The following is a 23,848-nucleotide window of genomic DNA, read 5'->3' as shown; positions in this document are numbered from 1 at the left end:
AGGCTTCCTGGCCTGCCTGCAGTCTTCCTCTGGAGCACCAGATGGAGTCCAGTGGAAAAAGACCTTGCCTAGTGGAGGCAGACCCTTCTTCTGGGAATGTCAGGGATTCTCAGCTGTCATGCTAGCTCACATTTGGTCTTAAATAATCTGAATTAAAATTTGCGTGGTTTTTTTCTTACATTTTTTTACTACTGCCATTTCTGTACTCTGCCAAAGGTAAGCGTTCATATGTTACATCTCACCTCACAGGATGGACCCTGTCACAATTTATTTTATTTTTTTATTTTGAGACAGGGTCTCACTTTGTCATCAAGGCTGGAGTGCAGTGGCACAGTCTTGGCTCACTGCAACCTCCGGGGATTCAAGCAATCCTCTTACCTCCATTTCCTGAGTAGCTGGGACTACAGGCATGTACCACCACGCCCAGGTAATTTTTTCTAATTTTAGTAGAGACAGGGTTTTGCCATGTTGCCCGGGCTGGTCTCGAACTCCTGGGTTCAAGTGATTCCCTGTCTCAGCCTCCCAAAGTGCTAGGATTACAGGTGTGAGCCTACTCGGCCAAAGTTGAATCCAGTGTTTTTTGTTTTGTTTTGTAAGACAGAGTCTCCCTCTATTGCCCAGGCTGAAGTGCAGTGGTGAGATGGTTCCTGGCATGGAGTTTCAGTTTTAAAAAGTAAGGAGGCAAACAGTTAATCATAATACAAAATAGAAAGAAATATAATAATAGTAACATGAACAAAGTCAGAGAGGAGTTGATTAATTACTACCTAGTACAGTGGTCCCCAAACTTTTTGGCAGTATGGACTGGTTTTGTGGAAGACAGTTTTTCTGCAGCCTGAGGTGGGGGCATGGGATACGGTTTTGGGATGAAACTGTTCCACCTCAGATCATCAGGCATTAGATTCTCATAAGGAACGCACAACCTAGATCCCCTCACATGTGCAGTTCACAATGTGGTTCCAGCTCCTGTGAGAATCTAATGTACGGGCTGATCTGACAGGAGGCAGAGCTCAGGTGGTAATGCTTCTCAACTTCCACTCTCCTCCTGCCCCATGACCTGTTTCCTAAGATGCCACGGACCTGTACCGGTCTGTAGCCTGGAGGTTGGGGACCCCTAACCTAAAAGATTTGGGAAATTTTTGTGGAAAAGTTTGCCTTTGAAGCGTGCTTTGTGAAAAAAAAAACAGGTTTTAGAAGGGTAACATATGCCAAAGGGCGATGGTACATTCTGCTGGGAGTTTGGGGCAGTAGGCATATTCTCTGTGGGTGAGGAATGTATGAAAGCAGGGTGGAAAAGCAGAGTGATCCAGAATAGAAGTGTGGTGAATATCATGCTAAATTGTTTGGACTTCAGTTTTGAGAGCAAACCAGTGAGAGTTTTCAAGCCAGGAGCATGATAGAGTTTCCCTGTATTTGACTTGTGACAGTGTGAATGATAGAGCAATGTATTATCTTAAACAATATCTGAATTCATTTGCCAAAGGAATGTCACAGTTACTAGTACCATGCAAATGGAGATAGTTTCAGTGAAGATGTGGGATTTGAACACTTTATAATCACTGCCCTCCTTATAAATCCACTGACTTCTTTTCTGTTCTTATTTAACCTGAAACTGCGTTATATGATATGATTAGCTGTGGGAATTCATCTTTTCTTTGATTTGTATAACACTGTGCTTAGTTCTTTGTTTGCTTGCCTGACTCTCCATCTTTTTCTTCTACCACTTGCCATTTAAACTTTAGTGTTCACTATTTTGTCTTTTTTGTTGATTTAGTGTTTTCTTAAATAATCTCATTAATTCCCATGGCTTAATATGTCATCTGTAATCTAATGACTTCTAGATCTTTCTCCTGAAGCCCAGACCTGAATTTGCAACTAATTATTAGATCTGGAGGTATCTCAAATTCAGTGTGTCCAAAATTGGACTTTATTCCTCTCTCTTCTCCTAGGATCTCTCTGGGTCTCAGCTAGAAATCTGACTCATCTTGGGTACCTGCTCTTTGCAATGCCTAAGTTATTTGAATGTCAAATTTGAAAGGATTGTAGATATTATCCTGATGAACTTCCTTATTTTATAACAAAAAAGTGAGATAGGTGGTATTAATTGATCCTGGTCTACAAAGCCTGTCAAAGCCAGGGGTTAGACTCTAGAAAAAACAGTGTCTAGTAGCATCTGTAAATACCTACAAGTTGCTTTCTGATTCTGGCCATTTTTTTTAGTTTCTACCATAACATTAGCCTTAGTTCAGGTCTTCCCCTCATTTCTCATCGAATTGAACTATTATATAAGTTGAGGAGTCAGCATGAAGGATTGGGTTCAGTTATGTTCCTAGATCCAGATAGATGTGTGACTTGGTAAAGATAGACTCTGAGCCTCATTTTTACTTCAGTTTTTGTAACTAGTAGACTTTAGTAAATATGACATACTAAATAAAAGCCAGACTTGTTAATATGGTTTTCAAGACCCTCCCCAGTTTGGCCTCTGCCTGTCTTTGCAGCTTTTTTTCTTCACTACTCCATGATATGCCCCCACATGACTACTTGCTATTGCAGTATACTATAAATAGTCCTTGTTTATTTTGTTCCTCTATCTACACTGCATTTTCGTAATTCACTGTCAGTGGAGATAACACTTCCTCAAAGCCCAGCTCAGAAGTCACCTCTCAAGCATTTCCTGCTTTTGTGTACTCATTTTGTGTTTTTATAGCATTCTGTTTGTTATCTTTATAATATCCATATCCCAGTTATGTATAGATTTGCTTCTCCCGCTAGGGAGGATATGAGATCTCTCTGAGGTCAAGGCCTTAGTAGAATAGTCACGTGTGTGTGTGTGTGTGTGTGTCAGAAAGAGAGAGAAAGGGGAGAGTGATATTATTTAATAACCTTTTAAAAGCTCAGCGTCTTTTTTTTCATCTTAATGCATAATTCTCTTTAATTGTGATGTGGATGAACATTTAGGTTTCTAATTTTTTTTTTTTGGAGACAGTCTCACTGTGTCGCCCACGCTAGAGTACAGTGGCGCAATCTTGGCTCACTGCCAACTCTGCCTCCCAGGTTCATGCCATTCTCCTGCCTCAGCTTCCTGAGTAGCTGGGACCACAAGTGCCCACCACCACGCCCGGCTAATTTTTTGTATTTTTTTAGTAGAGACAGGGTTTCACTGTGTTAGCCAGGATGGTCTCGATCTCCTGACCTTGTGATCCGCCCACTTCGGCCTCCCAAAGTGCTGGGATCACAGGCGTGAGCCACCACACCTGGCTGGTTTCTAATTTTTTGTTATAAACACTGCTACAGTGAAAATCATCTCCCTATCCTTCATTCTCTTTGCCTTCTTTGAAATTGATCCCCCTTTTATTATTTTCCTCTATTACTTTGGTATTGTTATCCTCTTTTTTTTTAAACACTATACATATTTCATAATTATTTTATGTAGTCTCTGTTTAAATTTACCCTTATAGTTACCAGTGTCATTGTTTGCTATTGTTTACGCATTTAGAATTTCCTTAGTGATTTTGTTCTTGAATTGTGTCACTTAATTCTTTTATACTTTTAGGACTATTGTGTTTATACTTATGATGGTACATAAAAGGTAACCATCTACCAGGTACTTAGAAATATAGGCAGGGATAGAGGTGATGTGGCGAGATTACAGCTCTAAGTTTGGAATTTATCAGCATTGCTTCTGAGTGGAAGAATCTAGGAAAAGCATGATGTAATGAAGCCAAGGAAGCTAAGCTTAAGTGTGAATAGCCAAGGGTGTCAAATATTACAGAACTCTTGAAAATGATTGGCTAAGTTGTTGAAAAAGTAGCAGCCAACGGATTAGGATTCAAAATACATAGTAAGTGCTGTGCTGGTCAGGCGCAGTGACTCACGCCAGTAATCCCAGCACTTTTGGAGGCCGAGGCGGGTGGATCACGAGGTCAGGAGGTCAAGTCCAGCCTGGCCAACATGGTGAAACCCCTTCTGTATTAAAAATACAAAAGTTATCCGGGCGTGGTGGTGCGTGCCTGTAATCCCAGCTACTTGGGAGACTGCGGCAGGAGAATCGCTTGAACCCAGGAGGCAGAGGTTGCAGTGAGCCAAGACTGCGCCACTGCACTCCAGCCTGGCAACAGAGTGAGACTCCGTCTCAAAAAAGAAAAAAAGTGCTGTGCTGATAAATGTTTTAACAACTGTCTAGGGATGGGCTGTTTAGCTTTTGCAGATTTCCATAGTATAATATTTCCATCATGGCCAATTTCAAACTACCAACATCATATCATTAAATGTGGAGTTGAGAAGCGATGTTTACTAACAACAGTATACCATTACATAGAAGACACTCATAATTCAATAAGAAAATGAAAATCTAATAGAAAAATGGGCAAGTATATGAATAGGCAGTTCACAGAGGAGGAAACAAATAGGCAATAAACGTAAATAAAGATGTTTATCTTACTAGTAATATGTGTAAGGGACATACAAATTAAAAACAAAAAAATGCTTTTTTATCAGAATTCAAAAATTTTAAATATTTGATAATATCAAATCAGATGGGGACATGAGTAAATATTGATACTTTCACACCATTGATAGGAGTATGTTAATATGGCCATTCTTGAGGGCACCCTGGCAGTAGTTACTAGAATTAGAAATGGGCTCTCCTTTGATCTAGCAGATCATATTCTGATTTCTCCTCTAGAGTAGCATTCATACTTGCACACAAGAAGATGTGTGTGAAAATATTCACAGTGGTATTATTTTTAGTAAAATTTACAAAACCATATGTCCAATGGTATGATTTGTGGTAGTACTCAAAAGGGAATTGGTTGCATCCATAATTTTTAAATGTGTACATTTTTAATGTAATTAACCTGAGTGTTTTGAATTTTCAGAGAAAGGAAGAAATTAAGGAAGTAAGAGCTAGAGAATGGGAAAGGATATAGTCCAGAGTATAGGTAGAATTTGATAAAGAAAAGGAGAGAAATCGTCTTATAATTTTAAAAAAGGGATAAATATAGAAATGGTAATATATTGGCATAAAAATTGGCAAGCTGTCACCACAAGTCAGGGTCGGGGGGAAGGAACTTGTAAATCGTCTTCAAAGAAATCAGTTAACTATTTTGCCTAAATGTCTGAGTTTTAGACAGAAAGAGATACATTCAAGTAAATTTGGGAATGCATGTGGATTTTTTTTTTTTTTTTTTTTTTTTTTTTTGGTGAAACGTTTCTTGGGTCAGTGACAGAATGACAGTATTTTTCTTCCAATCTGTGGAAGTCAAATAAATTATACTTAGTTGCATTAAATGTTAGAATTGGATTTGGCAAGCTTGACAACACTTTTCTGATGAATGGCTGTTATCTAGAGATGATAATCCCAATCGAAGGTAGAGTGGCAAGGTCTAGATCAAACTATGAAGTGGTAATGATACTCAGCCAGCTGATACAGCTGCTGATTAGTTTTTTTTCTCCCTATCATCAGTACCATTTTTACTCCTCTGAAAAGACAATCTAATAATACTGGTTTGGTATTTATTGGTCTCTGGATTTTAAATTTCTTAAAGTTACATATGGTTGTCTTTTGGTTCAGCTTGCTTTGGTTGGGGCTTTATGTTTTAAATGTTAACATCTGGCTGGGCACAGTGGCACGTACACCTGTAATTCCAGCACTCTGGGAGGCTGAGACACGAGAATCACTTGAACCTGAAGGCAGAGGTTGCAGTGAGCCAAGATCGTGCCACTGCATTCCAGCCTGGATGACAGAGCAAGACTCTGTCTCAAATTTAAAAAATAAATAAAAATAAAAATAAAAATTGGCCAGTCGTGGTGGCTCACACCTGTAATCCCAACACTTTGAGAGGCTGAGGCAGGTGGATCACTTGAGGTCAGGAGTTCGAGATCAGCCTGGCCAACATGGTGAAACCCCATCTCTACTAAAAATACAAAAATTAGCCAGGAATGGTGGTGCGCACCTGTAATCCCAGTTACTTGGGAGGCTGAGGCAAGAGAATTGCCTGAACCTGGGAGGCAGAGGTTGCAGTGAGCTGAGATCGTGCCACTGCACCCCAGCCTGGGTGACAGAGCAAGACTCTTGTCTCAAAAAAAAAAAAAAAAAAAAAAGTTAACATCCAAGTCTTGTATGTACTCTTCTAAATTTTTATAAAGCCCAACTTAAACATTATTACTGTGAGATTTTAGCTGGGAAACATGGAATTAAATTTTTTCCTAGTGTGGTAAAATTTTAATCAGTTAATTATTTTTAACTCAGAGGTTCTAAAAGCCACTGAAAATCATTACCACTTTATAATTTTGTCTAGGCCTTGCCATTTTGCCTTCTTTTTGGTATTAGACAAGGTGAGCAACTCTATTAAAATACACAGATATAATGAACGTTGCCTCTTCTCCCAATGTAGTCTTTACAACTTCTGTTAAGATAAGTCTTTTTAAAGTTCACCTTTTAGTATATTCAAAATTTCTTCAAAACCTTTAGCAGTTCTCTACTAAGTAAGTTCAGAAGTCTTAGAGTTCTAAAATGCGAAATAATAAAATGAGAGAATGCTCATTTCCTGTTTCCGTTGCACAGAAGACCATTTTGTTACAGGCAAATTTAGTTTTAAACAGTACTTCTAAAACTTTTATTATTTGTGTTCTTTCATCTAAGCTCAGTAATATAGGAGCAAAGGTTTTAAGTGGAAAATTAGTTAAAAATAAGTTTCTTTTTGCTGTGGACTCTAAAATGTAGATTAGCAAATACAGAGTTTTATCTCTTGTTCATGATAGTTCATGAACAGACCCAGTGAAAGGAAGTGCTGCCATGGTAACATAAACCAGACTGTTACTTGAGACCATACTCAAGATACTTAACTGCCCTGAAACTGTGCGTTTTCAATACCAGTTTTTCCAATTTGCTATTTCAAGGAAATAGCAACTCTACTGTGATCAAAACAGTTTGCAGTCCCCTCACAGTAGAATTTGTAAAGTAGACTTGAACTAAACAATTTCTAGGAGTGTAATCTCAGGAATTCCAAGGTAGAGCATGGCTAGCATTATTGAAATAATTGTCTTGGTCTGTGTATGAAAAGTAACGCATGCGTATCTTTTGTATATGAAACTGAATTGGCTTTGGGGCAAAAGGTGTTATAGGTGCTAACAAAAGGTGTTATAGATGCTAACTTTTTAATTCTTTTTTTTTTTTTTTTTTTTAAAGACACTGTTTCCCTCTGTCACCCAGACTGGCCTCAGACTCCTGAATAGCTGAGACTATAGGCACACACCACCACACCAGGCTAATTTTTCTATTTTTGTAGAGACAGAGTTTTGCCATGTTGCTTATGCTGGTCTTGAACTCCTGAGCACAAGCAATCATCTGCACCGGCTTCCCAAAGTGCTAGGATTACAGACGTTAGCCACCACATCTGGCCTGGTGCTAACGTTTTCCCTGTCATCAAAACACATTCATCATTTGGTCCAGGTGACTGAACATATAGCTAAGTGAAGTTTCATTTAATCCAAAAATACATTTGTAAAACTTGTCTTTTCTTGAAAAAGAAAAAAAAGAAAATGTCAAATACTTGTTCAGTATAGTTAATGTGATATCTTGCTGCTAAACACCAGAGAAAAGTTTCTGCTGATAATCTGGTGTGTTTCTTTCCTTATGACAGTGTGGTATGACAGCCATGGTTTTTCTCTTTCTTCATGACAGTGTGGTATGACAGCCATGGTTTTTCTGTTTATAGACATTGCCAGCATGGTAAAAAACTGCCTTACACTCAATTGCTACACCTTTCCACAGGCAAAAGGTTTTATTCTCTCCTAAATTTATTTTATCCCTTGTTTTTTTACCATCTAACTTTTGCCTTTTTTTCAGAACTAATTGATTTTTTCTTATTGTTGATTTTTTTTCAAAATTCCCTCCTCTGTGGAAAGTAAAGGAGTAGGAATATACCATTATTCAACCAATATGCCGCAAACCCTTACGTATGTCACTTTCAGAATGGCCCCTTAATATTCACCTATTTTGCAGCTATGTGTCTCTTGCGGATAAATCCTCTTATTTGAATCTCATTACAATTCAGTGAAGTGGACTGCATTGTTGTTTTACTTTACGGGTAAAATGTAAATGAGAAGTCTGACTCTCAAAAATTAAATGATTTGCCCAATATCACATAGCCAGTCAATAAGTAGGGATCGGGACCTCGGTTTTTGAACCTATATAACAGTGTTCTTTCATTTTGCCATTCAGCTATAAAAATTATGACACAATATTCAGAGATAAAAGAGCCTCAGTAATGGACTAATATTACCTTGAAAAAGACTGTGGGAAATGGAAGGACTCTGGAGATCATCACATTAAATCTTAATAGCAATCATAATAGCTTATATCATAGGAGATTTCATACACGCAAAAAGGAGTGTGAGAATGAGAAACAAGTAAATTTTGTTGTTATCTAAATCATTGTTAATGTAGTCGTAAAGGTAATTTAAATTTTGAGGAAGAGTTTTTGAAGTAGAAAAGGCATAATATAAAACCAGAAACTAATAACATTTGAACCTCACTAATCTTGTGAGTTAGAGGAAGGTGACTTTTAGTCGCTACAGTGCACACATAGCAAGCTCACTTCAACCTTAGTTTCATACTCGAAAGGTACGAGAGATTATTTCCCCCTGCACGTTTATTTAAAACATTTAGACACTGACTGTTTATGTATAAAAGTTCCTAGTTATTCTTGTGCATTTTATTCTAGGTTAATGGAAAAGGTTCCTTATGGTGTGTTGATCCGGAATATAAACCCAATCTTATCCAGGCACTGAAGAAGCAACCTTTTTCTTCAGCATCTTCGCAAAAGTAAGGATCTTCCATATAACTGTCAGTGGTAATTTATAGGATTTCATTGTGTGAGACGGAGAAACTTAAAGGTCTAGGGTATTTTGTTTCTGTTTTTTTATTGTATAAAGAAGTATTTATGTTTTATTTAGTTTTTAGTTTTTGTTTCTGTTTTTGTTTTTGTTGTTTTGTGAGACCAAGTCTTACTCTGTCACCTAGGCTAGAGTGCAGTAGCGAGATCTCGGCTCACTTTAACCTCTGTCTCCCAGGTTCAGGTGATCCTCCCACCTTGGCCTCCCTATTAGCTGGGACTAAAGGCACGCACCACCACTCCCAGCTAATCTTTGTCTTTTTAGTAGAGACGGGGTTTCACCATGTTGACCTAGTTAGGCTCCAACTCCTGACCTCAAGTGATCTCCCACCTCTGCCTCCCAAAGTGCTGGGATTACAGGCATGAGCCACCATCCTTGACCTGTTGTTTCTTTTCTTTTCTTTTTTTTTTAAGAAGTCTTTATGGATAAGACATTAGCCTAAGTTAGTTTTCCTTATGGTCTAATTTGTACTTCTAGAAAACAGGAAATTGGTTAGTTGAGAACATACGCTCTGGGAAATATAGTCAGTACTGAATATGTTATAAGCAAACTCTAAAGAAAGTTGTAATATAATTTCAGCTACAAACAGATCAGATCATTTTAATTGTCTGCAATACTAATGCTAACCTAAAAATGAAGGAAATTAAAAATATATTTAAAATTTTTTAATAAGATGATTAAGTTTGTCATAACATTTTATATACATATGTAGGTTTCTTTTTCTATTTTAGGGTTTTTTTTCATAGTACTTATAATATTTGAAAAGTATGTTCAAGTCTAAAATTTTTAAATGTTTGGCAAATAAAATAATGCTTTGAACTTTGTTTTTATTTTTTCTGGTAAATATAATTGTACTGTATTTGCTTATAATTTTCCTTGGCTTTGTTTTCAATCCCAGTAACCCCTATTGATCTTCTAGCTTCCTCATTTTAAGTTAAATCTGAAAATACCCTGACCTTCTTAAATCTGATTTTTGTTTCCTTTTTCTTTTTTTTTTTTTCTTTTTTTTTTTTTTTTTTTTTTTTTGAGACGGAGTCTCGCTCTGTTGCCCAGGCTGGAGTGCAGTGGCCGGATCTCAGCTCACTGCAAGCTCCGCCTCCCGGGTTCACGCCATTCTCCTGCCTCAGCCTCCCGAGTAGCTGGGACTACAGGCGTCCGCCACATCGCCCGGCTAGTTTTTTGTATTTTTTAGTAGAGACGGAGTTTCACCGTGTTAGCCAGGATAGTCTCGATCTCCTGACCTCGTGATCCACCCGTCTCGGCCTCCCAAAGTGCTGGGATTACAGGCTTGAGCCACCGCGCCCGGCCTTTGTTTCCTTTTTCTAAAGCAGACTTTGGAGTCTTCTACAATTTATTATCTACCTTCATTTGAATTGAAAATCCCAGATTTGGTTAAAATACTTTTAAGGGTAGTTTATAATGGCTAACTTGTTTTTTGAAAAATTTGAAAAGATTTTTAATAAAGTAATAAATGGAAATTTTTAAACATATGCACAAAAGTAGAGAGAAAGTTATAATGAACTGCCAGCTGCAGCAATCATCAACATTTCATATAGTGGTTAATTTGAATTATTAAAGTATCATTAGATAACTTGCAGAGGAGTGGTTGTAGCTGAAATACAGTAAATAGGTGGGAAAGCTAAAGTTGAAATATCAGTAATATATTCACTCACTGAGATTTTAAGCTTCTTTACCATATTTGTAGATTAGATGGATCATTATCAAAAGAATAACTGAGGATTTATCTTTATGAAATGAAACCTAGAAAAGAAGTTACCAGATTTTATATTCTCATTTGGAAATTGATATCTTTATTAATTAATTTTGGTTATTATGAGGTATTCTAAATAATAATTTAGAAACTAATGGTAAGTTCTATTGATGTTCACCTATGTGTTTTACTTAGCTGTGTTGGTTTTTTCTTTAACTGAAGATTAAGCCTGGGCAACATGGCGAAACCCTGTCTCTACCAAAAATACAAAAATTAGCTGGGCGTGGGTAGTGCACACCTGTGGTCCCAGCTACTCAGGAGGGTGAGGTGGGAGGATCGTTTAAGCCTGGGAGGCAGAGGTTGCAGTGAGCCAAGATGGTGCCACTGTACTGCAGCCTGGGTGACAGACTGAGACCCCATCTCAAAAAAAAAAAAGATTATATGAAAGAATTGGCACCATTTTTTCTAAACCATCACAAATATATTTTGCTGTCTTTGATATATTGCATTTTCATGTTTCTTTTAGCCTTAATTATAAGTTTAAATGTTAAAAGTGATCTTGTGGCTTTAAAACAAGATAAAAACTATGGTTGGGCGAGGTGGCTCAAGCCTATAATCCCAGCACTTTGGTAGGCTGAGGCCAGTGGATCACCTGAGATTGAGAGTTTGAGACCAGCCTGGCCAACATGGTGAAACCCTGTCTCTACTAAAAATACAAAAATCAGCTGGATATGGTGGCACGCGCCTGTAATCCCAGCTACTCGGGAGGCTGAGGCAGGAGAATTGGCTTGAACCCAGGAGACAGAGGTTGTAGTGAGCCGAGATGGCGCCACTGTACTCCAACCTAGGCAACAGAACGAGACTCTGTGTCAAAAAAAAAAGATAAAAACGACAACATAAAGGTTATATATAACCGTTAACTTTAAACCCTTAATATAAAATGAAACCTTTTCCCCTTTATGTTGTTTGGCAAAATAATAGTTCCATCTGACATGCTTTTGTGTAGCCTTGCATATAAGAATTTGTAAGTCTGAGGAAAAGAGTGAGATACAGTATATGTAAAACTATGAATAGGAAATAAACTTTTAAGTTAGTTAACAAATAGATTTTTTCATACTATCATAAATTCCAAAGAAGAGAAGTAGTTTTTCCCAAAAATATTTTAATTCCTGGATTTAAAAAAGAACTGTTGATGTCTTCCCATGAATATAGAAAGTTTAATTTTATATTTATTAATAAAACCAGGAACATACCTGTTTGCTATCAGTACCAAGTGTTCCTTAACCATGTGTTTTGATAAATGCTTTTATTTCTGTGGTAATACCTATATTAGTATTATATCAAACTTAAGCATCCAATACAAAACCAAACAGTAACTATCATGTATTATCTATTGTTCCAGGCATTTTAAATGCATTATTCTTATTTAATTATCACAACAGCCTGCGTGGGAGATTTAATTATTCCTGTTTTACAGATGAAAAAACTAAGAGATTAATTATTTTGCCTAAGAACATCCAAATAGTTGTGATTTAATTTTGGCTCCTATGCTCTTTCTGCTTTGTCAGACTTTCTAAATTGAGTAGTATTAGCAAAGAAAACAAGGTAATAGTTTGTTTTTTATAGTACAAATTAGCTGTATTTGTGACTAAGTTGTATAACAAGTGAAATAGTTGGGTGCTAGTGGCTCACGCCTGTAATCCCAGCACTTTAGGAGGCCAAGGCAGGTAGACTGAATGAGCCCAGGAGTTTGAGACAGTTTGCACAACATGGTAAAACCCTTTCTCTACCAAAAAAAAATACAAAAATTAGCCAGACATGGTGGTGCATGCTTGTGGTCCCAGCTACTCAGGCAGCTAAAGTGGGAGGATCACCTGAGCCCAGAAAGTCAAGGCTTCAGTGAGCTAAAATCACGCCACTGCACTCCAGCCTGGGCAACAGAGTGAGAGAGAACCTGTCAAAAATTAGGGGGGAAAAAGTGAAATAAAAATTTTTATAAGCACATTTGCTTTTCTGTTTGTTTTTCAGTGGTTCTTTATCACCTCACTATTTAAGCTCTGTACTCAAGCAGAACCAGATGCGAACCCTCAGAGGTATGTGTAAATATCAGTACAGTCAAGCACCACACAACAATCTTTTGGTCAGCAGTGGGCTGTGCATATGATGGTGGTCCCCTAAGATTATAATGGAGCTGAAAAATTTCTGTTGCCTGGTGACCTGGTAGCTTGTTGTAACATTGTGGCACATTTACTGAAGTTTTTACTTCAGTAAAATGCATTTACTGAAGTTTGTGGTGATGCTGGTGCAAGCAGACTCACTGCACTGCTAGTCATGTAAAAGTATAGCATGTAGTTATGTACATACATTAATACTTGATAATGGTAATAAACAACTGTGTCACTAGTTTGTGTATTTACTATACTTTTTACTGTTATTTTTGAGTATACCCCTTCCACTAATTAAAAAAAGTTAACTCTAAAAGAGCCTCACACAGGTCCTTCAGGAGGTATTGTAGAAGAAGGTATTGTTATAGAAAGATGACAGCTCCATGTGTTTATTGTCCCTAAAGACCTTCCAGTGGGACAAAATGTAGAGGCAGAAGACAGTGATATTGATGATCTTGACCCTGTGTATGCTCAGGTTAACATGTGTATTTGTGTCTTTGTTTTTAATTAAAAAGTTAAAAAAATGTTAATTTAAAAATAGAAAAAAGCTTATAGGTTATAAGTAAAATATTTTTATACAGCTGTATTATGTATTTTATGCTGTTATTACAAAAGAGTAAAGTTTAAAAAATTAAAAAGTTTATAAAGTAAAAGGTTACAGTAAACTAAGGTTAATGTATTGTTGAAGAAAGAAAATCAATTTAGTGCAGCCTAAGTGTATAGTGTTCATAAAGTCTACAGTAGTGTACAGTAATGTCCTAGGCCTCTACATTCACTCACCACTCACACTCTCTGACTCACCCAGAGCAATTCCGGTCCTTCAAGCTTCATTCATGGTAAGTACCCTATACAGGTGTACCATTTTAAATATTTATGTAGTGTTTTTGTTGTACCCCCTTTTTTGTCCCCTGGCAGAAACTAATAGAGCATTTACTGTACCTTTTCTATGTTTAGAGACACAAATACCATTTGTGATACAATTGCCAATAGTATTCAGTACAGTAACATGGTGTACAATTTTGTAGCTCAGGAGCAATCCTAGGTGTGTAGTAGGCTATACCATTTAGGTTTGTGTTAAGCACACTCTAGGATGTTCACACAATGACAAAATCACATAACGGTACATTTCTCAGAACATATTCCCTTCATTAAACAAAGCATGACTGCATTTTTTTTTTTTTTAAGAGATGGCGTCTTGCCATATTGCCCACACTGGTCTTGAATGCCTGGGCTCAAGTGATCTCCTGCCTAAGCCTCCCAAGTAGGTGGGACTACAGGCACACATGACTGTATTTTAAATCATAAAAAATTCAGATAAAAATTCAGGGTATTTTGTTGTTGCCGTTTAACATTTTTCTATTTTAAAAGATATTATATATTTATTATAGGAGATTTGGGCAATAAAAACATTTATAAAAGAGAAAGTAAAGTCATTTATACCATTGTTAATATTTTGTTTTATTTTTATTTATTTATTTATTTTGAGACAAGTTCTCACTCTGTCACCCAGGCCAGAGGGCAGTGGCACAGTCCATGACTCACCACAGCCTCAAAATCCTGGGCTCAAGCCATCCTCCCACCTCAGCCTCCCAAGTAGCCAGGACTACAGGTGCCATCACACCTGGCTAATTTTATTGTTAACATTTTGATATAGTTCCTTTGGGGGTTTTTAAATGCCATATATGTAAATAGATACATTTGCATGCATGTATGTACAGGGACACATACATAAACACACACATACTTTTTCTCCAAATACTAGATTCACACTGTGTGTATAGTTTCATATCCCATTTCCATTTATTTTTATGTGTATTTTTCATTGAAAATAGGATTGAATTTTTTAGTAATATCAGTAGAGTTATTACCTTTTCAGGTCTATCTTAGACTAGAATAGGGGTTGGCAAACTATGGCCATGGCCATGTCTGGCCTGCCATCTGTTTTTGGGTGTCCCATGAGCTAAGGATGGTTTTACATTTGTAAAATGGTTGGAGAAAACAAAATCAAATAACAGTAACATTTCAAGACTATGAAAATTCGTTGCAACAGAGATCTACATATTATATCCTGGGTTTTGCCTCTTAGCCTGCAAAGCCTAAAATGTTTACCTTCTGACCCTTTACTGAAGAAGTTTGTCATCCCTTGAATTAGAATATACTTGAAGATATTTCTCCTATAGGTTATTTAATCTGAAGAACTTTAATTTTAAAAGGTAGTAAGTTGACTTTTTAAAAGTATATCAAAAGTCTGAATTAGTGGGGTTTTTTCTTCTTGTAGATTAGTAATACAGTAAAATCAGTTTTTCTAGTGTTGCTTTGGAGCCTAGAGACATTTTCATAACCTTTACAAATAGAAAATTTCGGATGAAAACCTTTCTGTGTATCAGAAATTTTTTGGCTCTTTGGAACTATACTAAACTGAGCCTCAGAAGCAGTGTGCTGATATCTTTTAAAATAAAGGAGGAAAAGAATATGAAAAAGTTCTAGAGAACCCTGCAAAGAAGTTAAATGGATAGGGGATCTGTTTCAGATAATGTTCTGTCTTAACATAAGACAAATATCTGTGTTCCTGTTACCGACATCAGTAAATGTAGTTTCTCTTTACATTTAGGTATTGCCAAAACGCCTTTATCTTTGTATTGCCTCAATAAAGTCTGACACTTATTCTCTAAAACTCAGTTTATATACATATTTTGAGAACATTTTCTTTGTGAATTCTGGAGTTTACTTAAAATCTTTTCTTCCTCTTGTTCTATTCTATCCAAATTCTTTCTTTGGGGAACAGACATTTCCACGAGTTTCTCCTGCTAATTTCAGCTGCATGTTTTTCATTATTAGGGCACAGGTACTTCTTCTTCATCTAATGACTTATACATGTTATGCATCATCTCTCTCATGCTACCAGCACCTTACCTCCATTCCTATATGCATGGGTCTTAGGCCTGTTCCTCTAGTAATAATTAACTTAGTAGGGAGGTGGTTGGTATTCTAGGTTAAAACAAATGCACATCTGTCCTGGAATATAATACAAAATTCTCCATGAATTTTAAGGGGAAAAAACACAAAACCTCACAAATTTAGGAAATTTTATTTTTGAACTTGGTTGTTTTGGGGTATATTTCTGAGGAAATTTTCTCTTGCCTCTTTATATTATTTCTAGAGAGAAGTTTAAAAAACACCAAGTGGATTAGACATTCATTACAGCTAATACTGTTGAGCCTCCTGCCAGACTCCTTGTGCCAGAAACTGTTGTAGGTTCCTTGGGATATGCATAGATGAGGCCTGCTCTTAGAAAATGTATACTTTGGCTGGGCACAGTGGCTCATGCCTATAATCCCAGCACTTTGGGAGGCCAAGGTAGGTGGATCACATGAGGTCAAGAGTTCGAGACCAGTCTGGCCAACATGGTGAAACCCCGTCTCTCCCCATCTCTACATGTGGTGGCACATGCCTGTAATCCCAGCTGCTCGGGAGGCTGAGGCAGGAGAATCACTTCAACTCAGGAGGCGGAGATTGCAAGGAGCGGAGATCGCACCACTGCACTCCAGCCTAGGCAACAGAGTGAGACTCCATCTCAAAAAAAAAAAAAAAATTGGTGGAGAACACCTGATTATCAATGGTTTGTCCAAGATACAACCTCAAACTCTGTGGAACAAAAGTTCTCCCTGGCAGAGAAAATCATAACAATAGAGAAAGTTGTCTGGCAGTTGCTAGGAATCTGTCTGGCATGTTGATGTAGACCAGGTAGATGTGGTCATTAGTGTGGCAAAGCAAATATAGAAGTTTAAGAGCTTATTTAGCATAATAAGGACTTTGAACATCGTCCTCTGCCTAGAACAATTAATAAGCCTTAAGTTGCTTACTTGATGCTTTGCATGCATTATCTAATTTAATCCTTAAAACAACCTTCTGAGATATTGCTGCCCCTCTTTTACAAATAAGCAAACTGAAGTTCGGGGAGATTAAGTAACTTCTCAAGGTCACACAACTAGTAAGTGGCAAAGAAGGATTCAGATTCAATAATTCTAATTTCAAAGGCTGACTCCTACTAGATAAGTGGCACTGGGAGACCTACTGAAGAACTTTAAATGTGAGTTTTATGTTTTATAAAGATCACTTAGGTGTTATTGTTGGCCTCCAATATTAAAACATATATTCATCTAACACTTCACAGAATCATTTACTGGTCATTATATTAGAGCTACCTTTAGACATATAAGACTAAGGCGAGAGATTAGGCTTAGAACTCCAGGAACTGCTATCAGCCTAAACAGATGCAGCAGTGTGTTTGTTGTCTCTTGATCAACTTATAATGACTAATTTTATGTGACAATATCAGTGTTACAGCATTGTATAATAGATAGCAGGAGACACAGGATTCTCATATTGAGATAGCAGAACAAAACTTTTTTTGGTTAATAGTTTGGTTTGGTGTGTATTTAGAGTAAATTCACCTGTTTAAAAATATTACTGAGCTGTTCTAGACACCAAGGTACATCAGTGAACAAAGCAGACAAAAATGGAACTCACATTCCAGTTAGTAAATTTTAGTAGTTATGCTAACTACTAAAAGCATCTGGTATTCTACAAACAGATATAAAATTAAGGTAGTTGATGGTGATGTTAGGGCTACATGTAAATCTAAGATTTGTGTCTTATTGAAATGAAACTAAACCAGTGGTCCAGAGAGCTTAAAGTGTTGGTAATTTATTGAAACTGTTCTTCTGCTTCAGAGAATTACAAGAGACAGCTTCTCCATCTGGATGCTCTGCAAATGTATATATTAATTTTGATAGAGACAATAAATCCTTTTTTAGTTACTACAAAGCTTATACCATTTAAATTATTTCTATAATTCTCATGTCATTCCTTACACAAATGGACTGAGAATCAAACAACAGAAATATGCTCGACTTATAACCTTACTCTCATATGGCTAAAACTGGTGTCTTTTAATTGTTTTAATTATTTTTAATAATTTCCCAACATCAAGGTTAAGGAAATAAAGATCAACAGGCACAAATTAACAGGTTTTTTAAATTGTTGTTTATTTTTTGTTTTTTGAAACGGAGTCTCGCTCTGTCATCCAGGCTGTAAGTGCAGTGGCACGATCTCCGCTCGCTGTAACCTCCACTTGCTAGGTTCAAGTGATTCTCCTGCCTCAGCCTCCCAAGTAGCTGGGATTACAGTCACATACGACCTCACCCGGCTAATTTTTGTATTTTTAGTAGAGACAGGGTTTCACCATATTAGCCAGGCTGGTCTCAAACTCCTGACCTCAAGTGATCCACCCACCTCAGCCTCCCAAAGTGCTGGGATTACAGGCCTGAGCCACCCTGCTTAGCCAAATTCACAGTTTTGACACGGTTTTGTTTGAACCAGTTATGAAATCAGTAGCATGTTTGAAACTACCAAATTTTGGTTCCTTGTGAACTGGATATGTTAGATAATACGGCTAATGGTGTTATTGTTTTTAAAAACAGAGCCACCTTTAAAATAGCATAAAGTACTTTATCAATGAAAAAATACCATTATGAAGTGTTTTCATATGTGACAATAAACAAATGAGTCTTCAGTTTAAATTTAATAGCAAAATTGACTGAGCACGGTGGTTCATGCTCGTAATCCCAGCACTTTGGGAGGCCGAGACGGATCCCTCAGGAGTTCAAGACCAGCCTGGGCAACATGGTGAAACCCCATATCTACAAAAAATATGAAAATTAGCTGGGCGTGGTGGTGCACACCTGTGGTTCCAGCTACATGAGAGGCTGAGGTGGGCAGATCACTTGAACCTGGGAGGTGGAGGTTGCAGTGAGCCATGATTGCACCATCGCACTCCAGCTTGGACAACAGAGTGAGACCCTGTTGATAAACAACAAACCATTCAACAAAAACAGATTGGGTACTATAATTAAAAATTGTTCGTAAGTTCTACCCAGAGAATTTTTATTCCCTTTGTTCTACAAAGTTCAATATTGTACCTTGGACAAATCATTGATAATCAGGTGTTCTCAATTATGATGGTGTTTTGGGTTATTTCTCTATTGCTTATTTTTAATGTTGAAGTTAAACTTTTTTTCACAGTTAATTGGCAAGGCATTGTAGGAAGCATATTTATAAATGTTTTAAATAAGATACAGGCAAAATTTTTTTTTTTTTTTTTTTTTTACAAAGCTACTTTTAATACTTTGGGTTGAGCCCCACAGGAATAAAAGACACTGGGAAGGGGTAACCCCCTCACCCCCGGGAGTGGCCCAGCGGGAGAGAGGCTACCTGAGGGGAAGGAAGCACAAAAGGGACCTGCTGCAGACTCAGGGCAAAGGGAATGCTATTGGTGCTGGGACCTGTGAGCACTACAGGAGGAAAGGCGAGCGTGGTGGGACTGGCTCCAGGCACACAGGCGAAGGGCAAGAGGGTTGGACACGAAGCCACAAAGCTACTTGGGTTCCTCCTCATTTGCCTTTTTCTGCTTCTGCTGCGTGATCTCCGAGTCCCTCGGCTTGCGGGCGGCAGCAGAAAGCCCGTCATCTCGGCGCTTTCCCTTAACCGAGTCGCTCTGCTTTTTCATATTCTTCTGGCGGGCGAGCTCACGCTGGTTACCGTGGGTCATGGCGACGGCAGCGGCTCCGACCTGCCTCCGTTACGTCCCCTCGTTCTGTCCCGCAAAATTCTTTTGTAAAGAAGTGTTTGGTTTCACAAAGTTAATTTCATGTTGGATAATTCAAATTAATTTGGCTGTATAAGTTATTTACAATAAATAAATACATTTAAGGAGTATTTTTCGTACCATTCTACTGTTATAGAAAGAGTACTTAATTTTGTTATCGCTTTAAAATATTCAGAAATGGTGTTCATGTAGCTTTCTTATGTTATCAGGATAAGCCTCTTAATCAGTTTTAGGTGTTGTGTTTCAAAAATATGTTCCTTGAATCATAATGGATGCTTGTTAAAAGAAGTCAAGTTAGGCGGGGCAGGGGGCTCATGCCTGTAATCCCAGCACTTTGGGAGGCCAAGGTGGGTGGATCATCTGAGGTCAGGAGTTCGAGACCAACCTGACCAACATGATGAAACCCCATCTCTACTAAAAATACAGAAATTAGCTGGCATGGTGGTAAGTGCCTGTAATCCCAGCTACTCAGGAGGCTGAGGCAGGAGAATCACTTGAACCCAAGAGGCGGAGGTTGCAGACAGCCGAAATGGCGCCGTTGCACTCCAGCCTAGAGGACGAGAGTGAAACTCCATCTCAAAAAAAAGAAGTCAAGTTAGAGATACACTAATTTTTTAGTAAGTAGATTTTATAGGTGCTTCATTTATAAGACAAAGTTTCTGTAATTGGTTTCTCATTATAATGCATTTCCTTGTTAGATTATTTTACCATCACCTTCCTCTTTTATAAAATTGGAAACAAGGTAGATCCTTTTTTATTAAAAAGAAGAATTAGGCTGGACACGGTGGCTCACACCTGTAATCCCAGCACTTTGGGAACCTGAGGCGGGAGGATCAGTTGAGCTCAGGAAACATAGTAAAACTGTATCTCTACAAAAAATAAAAATAAAAATTAGCCAGGTGTGGTGGTACATGCCTGTGGTCCCAGCTACTTGGGAAGCTAAGGTGGAAGTATCGTTTGAGCCCTGGAGGTTGAGGCTACAGTGAGCCATGATTGTGCCACTACACTCCAGCCTGGGTAACAGAGGAGACCTTATGTCTTGAGAAAATAAAAGAAAAAAAAAAAAGAAAAATTAGTTTATGGAGAAGTAATCTCTCTGTTGTGGCTTTTCCATAACGCCATGCATGTTGTACCCTCTGCAAGTTCGCCTGGCTTAAGACAGTGAGTGGGGCCTGAAATTCAGCCCACATTCCATTCTTCTAGCTGTGTGCCTTGAATAGGGAACCATTCACCTAGAGGAAGATTTGCCTTTTTTCCAACTCACACAGAGACACATTATGGGCTAGTGGCTGCATCTTTTCTTCTTCAGATGTGATAGAATACTGAACTCAGAACAAATTGTCTCAGCCTTCATCCTAAAAAACAGGAATTGGAGAGGTCATTTTTTTTGCTAATCTCTTGAATGTGGCATGTGGGCATCATTGATTCAAATCCTTTGTACTTGCTCTTCTTTCTGCCTAATACTCTTTTCCCTCAGATATCATTCTTTCCCTCCCTGAGGTCTTTGCCCAACTGTAGCCTACCTTCTCCTTCAGGATTTCTCTGACCTCTGTATTTAAAATTGTAACCACTTTCCCTAACACTCTATTTCCCGTTCTTCTTAATTTTTTTAAATTTCTTGGCCATTTGTATGTCTTCTTTTGAGCAATGTCTGTTCTGATAATTTGCCCATTTTGAAATTAGAGGGTTTTGGTTTGTTTGTTTTCCTGTTGAGATGCTTGAGTTCCTTTTGTATTATAGATGTTAATCCCCTGTCAGAGTAGTAGTTTGCATGTATTTTATCACATTCTGTTGATTGTTTCCTTTGCTGTGCAGAAGCTTTTTAGTTTGATACAATTCCGTTTATTTTTGCTTTTGTTACCTGAGTTTTTGAGGTCTCATTCATAAAATCTTTTCGCAGACCAATGTTGTGAAGTGTTTCATCTTTGTTTTCTCCTGGTAGTTTTATTGTTTCAGTTCTTACATTTAGGTCTTTGATCCATTTTGAGCTGATTTTTGTATAGGGTGAGAGGTGGGAGTCTCGTTTCATTCTTCTGCATATAGATATATATTCAATTTCCTTTGTATCATTTATTGAAGAAACTGTCTTTCCCCCAGGAAGCGTTCTTGGCATCTTTGTCAAAAATCACTCCGCTGGGGTGGGCACGGTGGCTCATGCCTGTAATCTCAGGACTTTGGGAGGCCAAGGCAGGCAGATCACTTGAGGTCAGGAGTTTGAGACCAGCGTGGCCAACATGGTGAAATTCCATCTCTACTAAAAACACAAAAATTAGCCAAGTATGGTGGCACACCTCTGTAATCCTAGCTATTCAGGAGGCTGAGCACAAGAATCACTTGAATCTGGGAGATGGAGGTTGCAGTGACCCAAGAACACTCCTCTGCCCTCCAGCCTGGGTGACAGAGTAAGACTCTGTCTCCAAGAAAATACATATTTAAAAAAAATTAGTTGGCTGTAAATATGTGAATTAATGTCCAGGTTCTCTATTCTGTTCCATTGATCTATGTGTCTTATTTTTATGCCAGTACCATGCGTTTTTGGTTACTACAACTTTGTAGTATATTTTGAGGTCTGTTAGTATTTTGCCTCCAGTTTTGTTCTTTTTGCTCAAGACTGTTTTGCCTATTTGGGGTCTTTTGTAGTTCCATACAACTTTTAGGATTATTTTATATTTCTGTGAAGGATATCATTGGTATTTTGATAGAATTTATAGATTGCTTTGGGAGTAGTATTGTCATTTTAACAATACTAATTCTTCCTATCCATGAGTATGGGATGTCTATTTGTATTGTCTTCAACTTTTTTGTAAGTATTTTAATTTTATTTTTTGTAGCTATTGTGAATGAGATTACCATCTTGATTTCTTTTTCAGCTAGTTTGTTGTTTTGTGTATAGAGATATTACTGATTTTTGTGTATTAATTTTGTACCTTGCAACTTTACTGAATTTATCAATTCTAAGAGTTTTTTGGTAGAATCTTTAGTTTTTTCTATATGTAAGATCTTGTTGTCTGCAAACAGGGACATTTGACTTCCTGTCTTCCAACATGGATGCCTTTTATTTCTTTCTCTTACCTAATTGCTCTGGCTAGGGCTTCCAGTACTATGTTGACTAAGAGTGGTGAGAGTGAGCATCCTTTTCTTGTTCCAGTTCTTAGAGGAAACGCTTTCAGCTTCTCCCCATTCAGTAAGATGTTAGCTGTGGATCGTGAGGTCTCATTTTACTTGGGGAAAAAGAGGTATAGTATTATGTGCTGTCTCATAGCAGCAAACATCTGATTTACTTAAGCCTGGATAACAATAGCATTTCCTGCTTAAGAGAGTTTATGGTCTAGTTGGAGAGAAAACAAGTCAATATCTTCATGGCTTTATTATCTACAATACCTTTTAAATTAGACATTGAAAGTAAATAGGAAATCTTTATGCTAATAAAAATTTCCACCTTTGAGATATAGATTACAAATTTCATATCTGAGTCTTATTTTAAATGTCTTTTTGTAAGCTAAAATGTATAAATATTTTCTAACTTTTCTAATTATTAATGGTGTAATTTAGATTATACCATTTTATTTTTCTTTAGTTACTCAGATGAATATATCACCAAGATGAAGAACTTACAGCAGTAAATATAAGTAGATGTGAGAGCATAACTTTATCTGTTGTAGAACCTGCTGGTTTTACCAGTCTTTTAAAGCCCATTTTTAATGGAGTATCCATTTGACTTCATGAATATTATATTTATTTGTGGTACTTGCAGGCTTGTGTATAATTATGACTAAAACAATACTAATTGTTTTTGTTTCTGCATATTCACTTAGCATTTATAGGTTTACATGATCTAGACTGACGAATTACATATTTTTATCTCCTGCAACTGACATGTAATTAACATAGTACTTCATAACTGCAGATATGCATAGGTAATGATAGTATTCAAGGTAAAAATGCAAAAAATAAATAAATAAAAGGAGTAATGATGTACATTCTTAGCTAATTTAGTCTGTTTAAGGGGAAACCTTACTGAAATAACAGTTTAAGTTTTCGTTTTTATTGTGAATAATTAAAGAAGAGAACTTGTATTATTTCTGGTACCTTTCCATTTCTTTTATACAGTGCTGTTCGCAAAACTGTTTCATGATTTTAAGTGAACAAAATCAGACTTCAGAATAATATATAATATCCCATTTTTAATGTATGTTTATGCTTTCTTAGAATATACACCAAAATTGTAACACTGGTTATCTTTGGGTGCATGCAAATACTTACAATAGCCTCTCTTTTATAAAGAACATTAATATTATTACTTTTTCCCTTTTCAGAATCTGATATCGATGCTGCTGCTGCAATGATGCTTTTAAATACTTCTATAGAACAAGGAATTTTAGAATGTAAGCAATTGTGCCTTTTTTA

General features: G+C 37.2%; 2 protein-coding genes and 1 pseudogene across 12 annotated transcripts in view; 2 read left to right on the top strand and 1 right to left on the bottom strand.

Moving 5' to 3' along the window:
- The window catches only part of PPP1R21 (protein phosphatase 1 regulatory subunit 21), a 645,938-nt gene that overhangs the window by 494,713 nt on the left and 127,377 nt on the right, over positions 1 to 23,848 (top strand). The gene's annotated exons all lie outside the window — the stretch shown is intronic.
- Positions 1 to 23,848, top strand: part of FOXN2 (forkhead box N2) — a 65,510-nt gene that overhangs the window by 35,779 nt on the left and 5,883 nt on the right. For all 10 annotated transcript variants that reach the window (XM_050754885.1, XM_050754876.1, XM_050754880.1 and 7 more), the window contains 3 exons: positions 8,727 to 8,827; positions 12,638 to 12,702; positions 23,758 to 23,826. In XM_050754885.1, the coding sequence (XP_050610842.1) occupies positions 8,727 to 8,827; positions 12,638 to 12,702; positions 23,758 to 23,826 (235 nt within the window). The remainder of the gene's footprint in view (positions 1 to 8,726; positions 8,828 to 12,637; positions 12,703 to 23,757; positions 23,827 to 23,848) is intronic.
- The window catches only part of LOC126934259 (uncharacterized), a 1,193,286-nt pseudogene continuing 1,188,366 nt past the window's right edge, over positions 18,929 to 23,848 (bottom strand). Inside the window, exon 2 of the transcript XR_007718895.1 lies at positions 18,929 to 19,431. The product of XR_007718895.1 is annotated as an uncharacterized LOC126934259 (transcript). The remainder of the gene's footprint in view (positions 19,432 to 23,848) is intronic.

The sequence above is a fragment of the Macaca thibetana genome, chromosome 13, assembly GCF_024542745.1.
Source record: "Macaca thibetana thibetana isolate TM-01 chromosome 13, ASM2454274v1, whole genome shotgun sequence".
NCBI classification, from domain to species: Eukaryota; Metazoa; Chordata; class Mammalia; order Primates; family Cercopithecidae; genus Macaca; species Macaca thibetana.
This window is presented reverse-complemented; position numbering and strand designations above follow the sequence as displayed.